General features: G+C 37.9%; 1 protein-coding gene across 1 annotated transcript in view; it reads left to right on the forward strand.

Annotated features, from left to right (window-relative positions):
* PUM2 (pumilio RNA binding family member 2) overlaps positions 1–13,579 on the forward strand; it is a 68,859-nt gene that overhangs the window by 17,935 nt on the left and 37,345 nt on the right. Inside the window, 4 exon segments of the mRNA XM_040553754.1 lie at positions 5,511–5,579; positions 10,752–10,857; positions 11,153–11,340; positions 11,984–12,156. Of these exon segments, the coding sequence (XP_040409688.1) occupies positions 5,529–5,579; positions 10,752–10,857; positions 11,153–11,340; positions 11,984–12,156 (518 nt within the window). The 5' untranslated portion in view covers positions 5,511–5,528.

A 13,579-nucleotide genomic window follows, 5' to 3' on the forward strand; every position in this document is an offset into this window, starting at 1 on the left:
TCACTGGTAGGGATGCTTCTCAAACTTCTGCTCTAAGGAACAGTAACACACAGTGATGGCTGATGTGGGGCAACTAAACTGACAGTAAATTTCCTTTTGTTAGAGTATCCGAATGTGTGAAGGGTCATGGAGTGCAAAAGTAAACGTCTAGATCTCTGAGTATCAGTTCAGAAACCTAAAATATACAGATTAAAGAATTACTTTGTTTGCTTGTGGAAATTTTTAGTGGGTTTTTAGGACACTAGTGAAACGAAAATCGTCAAGTACATACTGGGGAAAATACTGTCCTTTTGAGATTTTTAACATGTAGATGTGTGTTAGAACTTAAAATAGGTTGCCTAAGTGTTTTTTCCGAAACGCCTAATAATGTTGTTTTCTTAGACTGCTTCTTTAAGCTGTCTTGTAATTCACTTTGGAGTATTACGGCAAGTCTGCAGTTGTGTTACTGTCACATATGTTGCTCAGAAAATATTACTTATTTTCAAAATGCGCTGTGCCTGTAGATGTTTAACTCAGGAGCATAAACGTCTACTGGGCAGCTTGGTATTGAGCGAGCTTTTGGCTCTTTGATGCTTCAAAGAGGTATGAGTAGATGCATCTAGCCAAAGGCTGTTTTAATCAAACAAATGCCTTGTTTTCTTAAAATGTTACGCTAAATATTTAGCAGTTTGTAATTAACTTAGATACAAAACGTGGTTCTATTATTGCTTATGATTCCAGAAGTTGCTTATTCAGCTGCTGAAGTGCTTCTGTTATCTGGACACAGGAATGGCTAGCCTCAAAACCAGAGTAAGGAAACTGTGAAACTGGCAACATATTCTGGAGTAGAAAACCATGTGTACGGCCCTGAACTACTGTATTTGGTAATAGAGGCTTTGGGATTTGCAGTTCAGGCTTGTTGCATTTTTTTCCCTTGTTTTTTGTTACAAATCTGTGCTAGATTTGTCTAATGCTTTAATTTATATACAAAAAATAGTATTTTTCTTCAGTTATTTCAAAATGCTGAAATGTTAAATGAGCTTTTTTGTATTTCTCATCAAGTGTCCAGCATAACAGTACAAGACAGGATTTAACTTAATTGGAGGGCTGGCAGAGTCGCTACGTCCTGTGTTTCAAAATACAGCCATTTCTGTGTTCCTATGCTAGTTTCATTTGCTGATGTGAAGTCTCTGCCATAAGAATATACTATATATAAGAAGATAAAAGCTGCAGAAGAGCCACCCCCTGTAGAAAACTACTGGAAAGGAATTTTGCACTGAAGTCTTTCAGCAAAACACAGAAGGAGGCTCAAGCATTCGCCTTGCGACCAGCAGCTTCCCTTTCGTTCCAGTCACGCTGTTGTAATTGCCAGGTGTTGAATCTCGCCTAGGACCACGGCTTCAGCAGCAAAACCCATCCTGTGTTCTCTGTCCTGGGGTTACGGTATTGACCTGGGAAGGGAGAGATGGGAATCCAAATGTCTTCATGCAGGAAATGTGGCTTATGGGCTTCCTGGTCAGCTTGTTAGCCCACTTCTGATGTATAAAGTGAGAAGATCATCTCTCTTTTGATTTTAATATTATTATTTTTCTCCCAAATATATATATTTAGAAAGGGCTTATCTTTGCTTATTTTATCATGGAAAATATTTAGGAGCTTATTTCTAGCAGGATTCAGAATTATTGGAGAGAGTACCACTATTCTCTCCTATATAATACATATATAACTTCTATAGCAATATTGGAGAGAGTACCTACCTCTCTCCTAGGATTCAGGTGCCTAGATTCCAGTAGGGGAAATAATTTTAAGCAGCATTTCTTGGGGTAATTCTAGATGGCCGTGCAGTCAGCCACCCGGCTCCTTGATGCCACCCCAAGTTCAGGGCACGGTTTCCAGTTTCCACCTGGTACCGCCGGTGCTCGACTCCACCGTGCTCCGGAGCAGCTCCTGCTCGTTGCTTTCCCCGTCCCAAATCCGTGCTGCAGCCAGCTCAGCGGGCTGGGCTGGTGAAATCCTCATGCACAGAAAAGGGAAAGAAAAACCTGAATCAAAGGTTAAACCCTTTACTCGATGACTACCGAGTTAATTGCAAGGGAAGTGGCGAAAGCTTCCACGGGAAGAATGGCTGAACTGACCCGCTCAGCAGTAGATCCCTAGGCCTTTTTACCTCTAGCGTCAGCTCAGTTTGGTGGTTGGATGTTGCAGCGTTCAGAGGGAGGGTTGTCTGGTGGACAGACCGCGAGGTAAGAACGAGACAGAGTCGAAATGAGAGCCCTACTCTGGGAGTTTGAACAGAGTAAAAGAAGGTTTTTACATATGTGTTTAGATTTAAAATATATTTTTGGTATATATTACAGACAGGGCAGAGAGGGGGTGTAAATTCAAGAAAGAAAGCGTCTATATTTAAAAAAAAAAAAAAAACACATTATTTTTGGACTCAGCGTTAAAACCTCCTGCTTAATACTGTGATGAATAATGGACTAATGTACGCCAGCACGTTGTATCCAGTTTCAGTGGAAGTGGAAAAAGAACAGTTTCAGAGTATCCATGAACTTTTCCCCCTTTCACATACTGATAGAAAATTCTGATCCATCCTTTTAACATCGTTGTGTGAGAATTGTAATACCGAAAGGATTTTTTTTTTTGGTGTGTTGTTTCCATTCGTGTGTAATTTAGTGGGCCTGGGGAATGATCTGACATGTATCAGAATTGTGGAACGACTGCCAGCTTCTCCTGGTAGGAAATGTTTGTTCGCTTTCAGCTCCTGAAAACTAAGATTAGATCTAGCAGCTAATTCCAAGAGCAGGTAGGTGGCAAATGGAGGAGGAGCAGACTTCAGAGTGATTGTGGGGGAGAAGACGAGAAAATAGATGTCACCAACCAAAACCATGAAAAAGTTGTAAATGTTGAGTATGTTTGTTAATAAAAAAAAAAAGTTCAAAGGATTTTTTTGTTGTTGTTTTATGAATTATGCTAGACAGGGAATGAATAAAAGTTTTCTCAAACATTTTTGAATGTTCTGATTTTCTTAAGGTAAGACCGTATTTTCTGCAAGAGAAATGTATCTTAAAAATGCATATTTCTGGAGCATATGAATTAGCTGAACATTGGCACTGAGTTAGAGAAAACATAATTAAAACTTCCTGGTAACGTGGATAACTACCCAACGTTTCTTTTCTCGGGAGAGGGCGCGTCTGTATGCGTGGTGCTAGGTGTAGCTGGCTTGCCCGTGTTGTAGATGTTTTCTTCTGTGGTTGTAGAGATCGGGGCTAGCACTGACGACAGCAGATCTTCTCCAGATATTAGTGCTGCTTGTATTTTCGCCGGTCTGTAAGCTAATCTGTGAAACCTGTATTCATGATACGGGACAGCATTTTGTGGCTGCTGTCCTTGATGGAAAGGCAAATTGGGACCCTCTTTGCTCCGGTAATAGGACTGTTATTTTTCGTGCTGCTGGTAGCAAGAGATAACGCTAACTTAAATTTCGTCTTTGTAAGAAAGGGGCGAGTGAGCAGAACCAAAGTTCAGCGTACTCAAGTTTATTTTCAGTTTCAGGAAACTTCAGTTGACTTGAAACTCAGCAGGAAAAAAGAGTTAGCCGCGCTGTTACCCCGCTTCTTGGAGTGCCTTTTCTTAGAGATTCGGAAGTGCGTGTAGCCTTGTGCTTGAACTTTGTTGAGCTGGGGAAAAATAAGTATTTGCTGTTAGGTCTTGTACAAAAAAGACATCTATTTATTTATTTATTTATTTATTTAGTTGAACGGTGATTATTTGAGTAGAATTTATGGTAAACGTGGCAAACATGAGCTATAAATTTTGTTTAGAAGTCCTGTTAGACCACAACCACATATCTTGAGACAGAAGTACCTAAAGTGCTTCTGAATTGTAATTGAAACTAAAGTGCGTGACTTATTCTGGGGAGCGGCTTACGGTAAGATACTCAAGTCTCCCAGCCACCTACAGACAAAATTCTAATAAATTCAGAAGTTCTTCAAAACCTGAATCTTCAGTTTTTCTTTCTAAAAAATTCCTGTTCTTCTACAGCTCATTTTTCCATGTGTGTGCACAAAGATTTGATTATCCCTCTGAGCTAATGAAGAGCTTGTTTCACATAGTTTCCAATTAACCTAATTTTAAATTAATTTGAAAAATGTGTTTAGCTTTTTTTTTAAAGATACATGACAATCTGCTTACAGTGTTTAAAAGAATAAAATCAACATAATTAACTTAAATGTCAGCGTCTCTGGAAAAAAGGCCAAGGTGCTGATATTTTTTTTCATAATTCGCTGTGAAACTCAATTTGCTCTCACTGAAATTGTTTTGAATTGGCTTCAAAATCTGATTTTCAGAGAGAAGATTTCATCTTTGATCTGTGAACTTTCAAAAGTATAGGGAGACAACCTCAAATGTGATGGTTTATAATGATTATGGGGCAATAATGGTACTTTAAGAGTAGAATTTTGAGATTAAAACATCTATCGGCAGGCAATAAAAACTTCCTCAAAGCTAAGAAAGAATTGGTGAAGCTGCTTGTGCCGGAATATAAGCACAAGATTTTCTTTGCCTAGTATTTGAGTATTTTTTTAAAAGTGGTCTTAATGTGTTATCAGCTGTACGGAATAACTTTATTTTGCTGTATCTGTTAGTGTGAACAGGTGGGTTTATTAGGGAAGACAAAATCTTCGGGAGAGACGGGCATCAGGAGGAAAACTTCGATTTTCCTTTCTTTACACTTGAAGAATTTGTTTTCATTATTTTACCCTGCTACATCTCCCTACTGAGAAAGACGGGAAGAGGAGAAACAACTCTGAACTTCCCTTTATTTGTTTTTCTAAGCTTATTATGGCTTTAAAAATTCCTCGTGGAAACAAATTTCTCAGGAGAGAATGCCCCTGGTGCTGCATGCCGTGGAAAAGGGGGCTGCTTGTCTCAGCACCAGCTCTTGCACTTGTAATACACCTTCTGTATTTAAAAATACAAAATCCACCCCCCCCGACCCCCCGCACACACAGAAGAGTGCTATTTCCTGGAAGAAGGCAAGAGAAATTGTGCTCGTGCAGTCATGCAGTCACTTACTAGGCTGTGATAGCAACGTGCTACGAGTAGCTTTTGTGACCCGTCTTGTGAGCTTTTCTTTGTTTGCTGCTAAGTGCACGCAGTAACATTGTGTGCAACCAGCCATCCCCTTTCCGAACTATATTCAGTGTTCAGGTCTTCAATTTCCCTTTATTTATTGCAAATACAATATTGGTCACTGTTTCCGTGGTGAGTGCTTTCCGTCTGGATATATGAAGTTTATAGTTTTTAAGTTTTTCCATGGAATTTCTTACACATTGTTTATTATATTAACTTGTTTCATTAAATTGGTCATTAACCGTGGCCGTTCACAAGGTCGAGACTCAGGTCCAGCCTAGGTTGTGTAGCAAATTTTGTGTGCTCTCAAGTGTTAAAAATGCGGAGTATTGCAGACTAAACTTGTGAAAATACATTGGACTGTGTAACGGATCACTCTTTTTTTTCCCTTCCTGCAGGTCCGATCTGTGGATGAGATGAATCATGAGTTTCAAGCTCTTGCCCTAGAATCTCGGGGAATGGGAGAGGTAATTATCGAGGGCTCAAAATCCAGCGGGAGGTTTGGAAATTTTGATACAATCTAAGAAGTCAAAAACTATATCAAATGGAGTATTTAGCTTCTTTTAAGACCAAATTGATTTTTCAGGCCACTAAGATCTCCTTCCTAAGGTGAAGAATGAACAAAGTGGCTTGCAAGAGCACTGGGATGCGTGCTGTTACTGTGTCAGTCTCAGCAGATGACTGATACTGTTGGGGAAGTGACGATGTAATTTCTTTGAAACCTTGCTCAGTTTTATGAAACGAGGCAGGTTTTCATTGCCACTCTGTCTAAATGAGCAAAACAGTTGCTACCTCCAACAAGCCAAGGAGGCTAGGATCTGCAAGGGGTTTTGGCTTCAGGAAAAGAGGCACTGGCACAGCCCAGCAGAAATATGTGGTAATTTACTATGCCTTTCTTGTTAATTACTCCTTAAAAGAAGATTTTAATCTAGCTAGGTGGAGAGGAGGAGTTTTTAATTTTCTTTTTTTTGTTTGTTTGTTTTCTTTTTTTGTCAATGTACTTTTTGAAAAAGTTGTGAAGGTAATAGAGGGTAACTTAGGGAACTGCCTTTCAAGGACCTGAAGTGTTTGAAAAGTAATCAGCGTGCATTAGGGTTACTTGCCATGGCAGGATATGGTAATGAAATAAATTCCTATTGAACAAAGATTTCAAATACTGGTCCATTTGTTTTGCTGGATAGTAGAAAAAGCTTTTTGATAATTGAACCAGTGATGAATGATATTTCTGCTTATTTTTTTAAAAAAAATTACAGGACTGTATGCTGAAGGGAAGCTTTAACTTACAAAAAACAAATGTCATGTTCTAGGTGCTGAACACTTCTTGGCTGACACGTTGCTATTCTTATTTGTTTTTTCTGATATTAATGAAGCATTTCATGTATTCTGCAGAACTGTGAAGATTTGTTTTAAAAAGAAAGCAGTTCTGGTGGAGTAATCTAGTATCAGATTGGTATTATATTGTGACCCTGAGCTTACTAGGCTATTACACCTTTCATTTTGATAGTGTCTTCCAGGTGTCTTCATTTAACACAGCTTTTCAAATCAGTGGGTTGACTTAGTAATTTTCTTAATGTATTGCACAACAATAGATTAGTTCATGGAATGTATTCCGGGATGTTTTGACCTTCTTTTTTGTTATTTTAACAGCCTTCCAAAATATTAGAGAAAATACCCTCATAATTAGCCGTGTAAACTAGAATTGGTAGTTGTATGTTCTGTGCTTCCTTCTATGAGGAAAGGCTGAGAGACCTGGCTCTGTTCAGGCTTGAGAAAAGAAGACTGATTGGGGATCTCATCTATGTCTAAATACCTGAAGTGTGGGAGACGGAGGGATTTGGCCAACCTCTTTTCAGTGGTTTGTGGGGACAGGACAAGGGGTAATGGCCACAAAATGGAGCACAGGAAGTTCCGCACCAACACGCAAAAGAACTTCTTCATGGTGAAGGTGACAGCACTGGAACAGGCTGCCCAGGGAGGTTGTGGGGTCTCCTTCTCTGGAGATATTCAAGGCCCTTCTGGACGCCTACCTGGGCAGCCTGCTCTAAGGAACCTGCTTTGGCAGGGGGGTTGGACCCGATGATCTCTGGAGGTCCCTTCCAACCCCTACAATTCTGTCATTCTGACTGCTTCAGAAGGCTTGAAAGGGAGGTCATTTCAAGGGCTCTGCTTCTAGCTATTGGGGAGTTTTCTCCCTTAATTTTTCTCCATAGATAGGTAAATATCTCTGAATTGAAATTAGTTTCTTGTTCATAATTCTTAGTCTTCTCAGTCTTTTTTTTTCCACCCACTGGGATTCAATGCTTCCTGACATTTGGAGCTCATTAGGTCTTACTTTTCACATCATTACTGAAATTAAGATTGTTTGTGAATCCTCAAGCAAGTATCACTTCCAAGTGCTAACACAAAGGAATATAGTACAGAATCTGTTTTCATTGTACCAGAAAATATTTGGAAATAATACATCCTGGAAGACCTTCTGTGAAGGTATTCATCTGAGTTGGCTTCCAATAGAGCCTGGTGTGAGTCAGTATCGGGAACAGGACTGGTAACGTGAGCCAGAAGTACTGGTTCGTAGAGTCACGGGATGATCCTTGGTCTCTTTCTGTCTTGCAATTCACTGCTAATTCATTCCTTCTGTAAAGAAGCAGCCTAAAGCTTTATTAGCGAGAGATCTGCTGTATTGCAGGCGTCTTTCTAAAAAGGTCTCCTAAAACTAGCTGTTAGACTGGTTAAACGCAGATGCTGCTTCTGGCTCCAGCTCACAGAAGCTATCATGACCCTCAAGGTCACGATGATATTCTGAAGAAATACTGACACGTGTTGCTATTTCTCTTCTCTGGGCATCTGCTGTTTGCTATTTCAGGGCTGGCATATTGGGCTTCAGGACCCTTAGTTGACCTAATACAGGCATACATAAAAATTAATTGTCAAACAGAATATAAAATAATTTTATTCAATAGCATCTCTTCTTACAGAAAATGAGAGAATCAATATGCACATAAATTTTGTTTTAGGGAGAGTGTATCCATTTCTGGTGTCAAGGCTTCATTTGGAGAAACTGTAGAAAGCTGTGTAGGAATAACTTCTGATCCTAAAAAAAAGTCCTTATTTTAAGACCCAGTAATTGAGACTGCAGTTACTTATCTGAGCTGGTTAAGAGGCAGCTTTAGTGTAAGTGGTTATCGTCTATGCATAGAAAGGGCTTTGTTCATCTAGCAGAGACATAACGGGGTTCAGTGCCAATACTGAAAAAGATACTTTGAGTGTACCGTTGGAAGAGCTTAGTAAGAAATATGGCAATTTTTTTCCATTATTTTGAATTAGGAATTGATGTATTTTTGTAAAGTTTCTCTTCAACTACAACTGACTGCATTAAATGCAGGAAATATTGAGCAAAAAGCATATCAAAGGGTAAAGCAAGGTGATTATAGTTACTTTTCATATTTGTGATGACCTGTTATTGATTACCTTTTTTTTGTGGAACTAATCAAATGATTTTTTTCTTGCCTCTTAAACAGGAACACAATTACTCATTTTTTCTTTAATCTTAAAAAAAAAAAAATCCATTTATTTAGATATTTGAGGGACTTCTTGTATGTGTAAAATTCAGCCAAAAGTTTTTCTTTAAATCTGTTCAATCTTAAATTTAGCCTCTTGAGGTATAGCTGATGGCATTATGTTTCGAGTTGAAGATTTTCTCTCTGTACTGGAATAGTTAAGGCTGTAGGAAGTTGGGTGTATGTTTGGAACTTGAGTATGCAGTTTGAAACAGAAGAAAAAAAATGCACACAAAACCCCAAACAAACAAAAATTAATCCACGTACTTTAGCCTGTGCACCTTTTTATCAGTGGACAGTTTTCCTCTGACAGAAATCCTGCAAATGAGTTTTGAAATCAAAACCAGTATTGCAGTGTGTTCTGCTTAAATTTGCTTACTGTTTGCCATAGTTTTGTCTGAACACCTGTGTGATGGTGGAATTGTAAAAACGATGCTCCACTTTCATACTGGAAGGTACCTGCTAATTTTATGACACCTAAGACACTGCTTGATCAGTTTTTGTTCTGACCTCTGCTTTTGTTATTCCTTACAGTTCTAATCTCAGCTGGAAATATCTTTGAATTTCTGTTGGGTTGCATTTAATATAAAATGTGGTTCTCTTTCCCTCTCTCAAAACTGACATTTCACATTTGTCATGAAGTGCTTGCTTGCTGTTATAATAATGTCACAAAATGAAAAATAAGTAGTATTGTGGACTTGGTACAAAATTACCACATGAAGCAGAAAAAGATTAATTGATTGTCTAGGTTGATCTGAAATTTGCAATCTTTTGCTGTTTAGTTGAGCTGTAGTTCTAAGATTCCATGAATCTGTTTTCAAACCTTCAGATAGCTGGCTTCATCCAGCTCTTAAACCTGTGGTAAACTTAACATCCTGGTGCTCCCAAGGTGGTGGTGGTTCTCCCATTATTGAGGGAGAGGACATCTGTCAGGGCAGGTCTTAACTACGATACTCTTGCAATTATAGTACAGTCCCATAAATAGTTATGTTGGGCTTTGGCTGTTGGTCACCTCTAACCCCAGTCTTTCTGTGTTACTGAATTTTTTATGTAAAGAACGTAGGGATTTGAGTATGTAGCATAGTTAATCAAAATATTTTTGTGGTGAGAGTTCTGGGAGACACAGGAAACATCAATCAGCAATCCTTAAGTTACCAGAGAGGAGCTCCTTTCACCTCTGTTTTCATTATTAATATCTGTGACCTGCTAATGGCAGTCTTAACCTCTACTTTAAGCAGTTTTCGTGAACTCTTTGAAAGCTACATTAAGAAAAAAAAGGTCTTGTTAATAGTTTCATCAAGGCTCATATTAGGCAGATGTGAAGTTGAATGATTTTTGTCTATCAGTTAAGCAACAGGAGAGAGATTCTTATTTGTGTGGTGCTTCGGTCATGTCACGCGAAGCCTTCTGGTCCTGAAGGCAGTACAGAAATGGTTCTGATACTGATAACTTTTCAACTTTAGCTTGAAACTTTGCTTTAGAAGTAGTAATGAAAAAAATCATACAGCTAAATGAAATGGCTGGTACGTGGAGCTGCAAATGTGGTGGTCAGCGACTTGTAACCAGCAGATCCACATGGTCTGGAGCAGCTGACTTGTCACGGTGTGGGTTAGTTGCTTTCTGAAGTTTGGAACATGATGTGTTTGAGTGAGCAGAGCTTTATAATGAACTGCTTCTGTTTCTGTTCGTCATGATGGTGTTAGTTAAAGGCCAAGTTTCTGAGCCAAAACAGAGAGAAGGCAGTGTTATGTTAACATTTCTGAGAGGATTGACTTAGTTTAACACAGGGATTAATGTGATTAGCTTTTTATCAGAGCTGCTTCTATATTCACTATCTCTTCTTCATAACTTCAGAATCTGTCTTGTTGGGGTCATTTGAACAATTTTTTATGCAGCATCAGCAACAACTTTTTAGTCTTTTTTTTCATTATTCCTTGGCTGTGCAGGCTTCCTTATGTAAAGCTGACTTTGGTATTGGCCTCTCTAAAACTAATTGCCTGTCCTCTTTGTTATATTGTTGTTTTTTTTTTTAACCAATCTAAAAGCATATTTTAAATTAAACAATTTTCACTTTTTAAACAGCTTCTACCTGCCAAAAAGTTTTGGGAACCTGATGATTCAGCAAAAGATGGACAAAAAGGGATATTCCTTGGTGATGAGTGGAGAGAGACTGCATGGGGAACTCCTCGTAAGTGATAAATATATATGTACTGAAAAGTCAATCGTGTTTAGTGTCATTTCAAAGTAAAACAGTACAATAAGTGTTAGGTGTATGTTAAATTTGTTTTTCCTTTTGTTTTAACTGTAGAAATCTATGTTGCACTGGTGGTTGTGTGCTAGAAATACTTTTTGAAACTGAGATTTGGAATTTTTTATGTAATTGAATTTTGGTTTCATTTCATTTCTCATCCGTAATGAAAAGCAAAAATATGACAAGTTGTATTCAGAAAGTACAATTGTGATTATTTATTTATTTTTAACAGACCATTCTATGTCCCAGCCGATTATGGTACAGAGAAAGCCTGGACAGGGTTTTCATGGAAACAGTGAAGTAAATGCTGTATTGTCTCCGCGATCAGAAAGTGGTGGCCTTGGAGTGAGCATGGTAGAATATGTGTTAAGTTCCTCTCCAGCTGATAAATTGGATTCCCGGTTTAGGAAAGGAGCTTTTGTAAGTAATATAGTGTTCAACTTGCTTAGTTATCTACTGTAGTCTTACTGATTTACGTGGTTATATTTTCCACCTAATTTGTCCATTTTTTTTTATCTCTTCTTTTTAGAAGGAAGTGTGTAGTTGCTATCTGCCTTTCTTCCTTGGTTGGAGGGGGCAGAAGAGGTCAGAGGGAAGTGGTTTGGGAATCTTGACTAAATAGCTGTCTTAAAAACAGTACTTTCCTAATACCTTTAAATAAAGGTAGGAAAAAAGATTGCGAATCCATTAATTTAAAATCTGTAATGGGCTTTATTTTAGAACTTTCTATTTTGTGTTTCAGTATAAGGGGGTTTCGTGTACTGGATGTTTTAACTGTGTAAGATAAAGTTTAATTTGAGGTGTTACTGCTTTAACAGTGCCGCTATAGTTAAGGTTGAGTTAGCTCTTCCATTATAAATCTTGGCATTCCTTTTCACATTCTGGCAGTTATTAATTGCATGTGGTTAAAACTTGATGACCAAGTTACCCACCAAATGCAATTTCATTGAAAACAAACTGTTTGTATTGTTTACGTGCACTGTAGTGTAGAATTAGGTCACCTTGTGGTGCTCCTATTGTGTTCTGTTAAATACTCAGAATCAAACAGATTCTTTTTCCTCAGGGCACTAGAGATGCTGAAACAGATGGACCTGAGAAAGGAGATCAGAAAGGCAAGGCTTCTCCATTTGAGGAGGACAAAAACAGAGATCTTAAACAAGGAGATGATGAGGATGTTACTAAAATAAATGGCAGAGGTTTGCCAAATGGAATGGATGCCGATTGCAAAGATTTTAAGTAAGCTTTTAACTGTTTCTCAAGAAGACGAGCATGTCTCTTAAGGCATTATTACAGTTCTGGTTTGTGTGTCAGCTTTAAGCATTATCCAGCTGCAGATTGATTCTTGCTGCTACCTCACGTCCTCCCTTTCCCACTGTGCCACATGTTTCTTAGGATGTCATTAGTGTGTGTATCACTTCTCATGAGACAGGTTCATATTAATAAAGTCTTTCTTCAGAGTAAATGAGTACCTTCTCGATGTGGTGAATTAAAGAGGGATGAAAACTTTCAGCCTTTTAATTGCAAAGAAAATTCCTTTCTCTCTCTGCTTCTTTTTAATACTTTATAACTTTTGCATCTGATTGTTGTTGTAGAGAGATAGTCCTACAGAATTTCAATTTGCCTTGTAATTTTGCTGGTGGATACCACAGTCTACACAGCTATTTCCACACAAAAGTTTTTGTGGAAACCATTTATTTGGCTAAGGAGAAACAATGTATTTCTCTGTTCACACAGCTGAATGTTATCTATTCGCAATATAGAATGATGTTACAGTTTAATTGCTTTTTTATGAAACAAAATGGAGCAAGCTCAATGTTTTTGAAGTACAAACTCTTATAGGAGAGCACAGCCAGCCTGTTTTTTTGTTGTTGTTTTTTTTTTTTTCCCCCATAATAATAAAATGCATTTTAAATTGGGTGTTTTTAGAGGACTAATCTTTGGTTTTAAATGACTGGTGCATTTATAACTGTCACACAGAAGAGTTAGCAGGATTAGAAAACTAGAGTGCTTCTCATAAATTGGTATCGATGTGATGAACGTGACCGAATAGTTGTGATTTCATTAGTTTATAATTAAACAAGTATATTAAAATGTGTGTTTGAATCCCATATGTAAGTATTTCTTATCCTTTAAAAAAAAAACAACACAATGTAGTCACCTGAGGCCAAGGAAGGAGTTTTCAGGCCTATTTTTCAGGACACGTCATTGAAAAGAATATGTATCAACCATATCAGAGAGCTCAAACTAATTACCTCCTTTCGGATGCATTCCGCCATATGTGAAATGAACTTGCTTCCAATATTATAAGTAGCAAATGCAGAATAAATTTTGTCCCACTTTTATTTTCCAGAATCTATTTCAGTTTTAAAATACTTGTTTGTAAAGTACTTTTTGTAATATTTAAAGAGGGAAATGACTAAAAACTAGTGCAAAAAAGCATCCAAAGCCAGTAAACCTCTCAAAACGTAAGGTCATCCAATTTAAATGGCCCATATAAAGTGATGGTGTAGGGCCCTCCATGTAGAGGTTTATAATTGAAGTATTGACACAACTTTAACTATAGCAAGAACAGCACCAATATGAGGAGCATCCTATGCTAAGTAAACATAAGTATTAACAAAGAAACTTTGTCCTGTCTGCCTCCTTGTATTTTTATTGT

Source organism: Cygnus olor, chromosome 3, assembly GCF_009769625.2.
Source record: "Cygnus olor isolate bCygOlo1 chromosome 3, bCygOlo1.pri.v2, whole genome shotgun sequence".
Classification (NCBI taxonomy): domain Eukaryota; kingdom Metazoa; phylum Chordata; class Aves; order Anseriformes; family Anatidae; genus Cygnus; species Cygnus olor.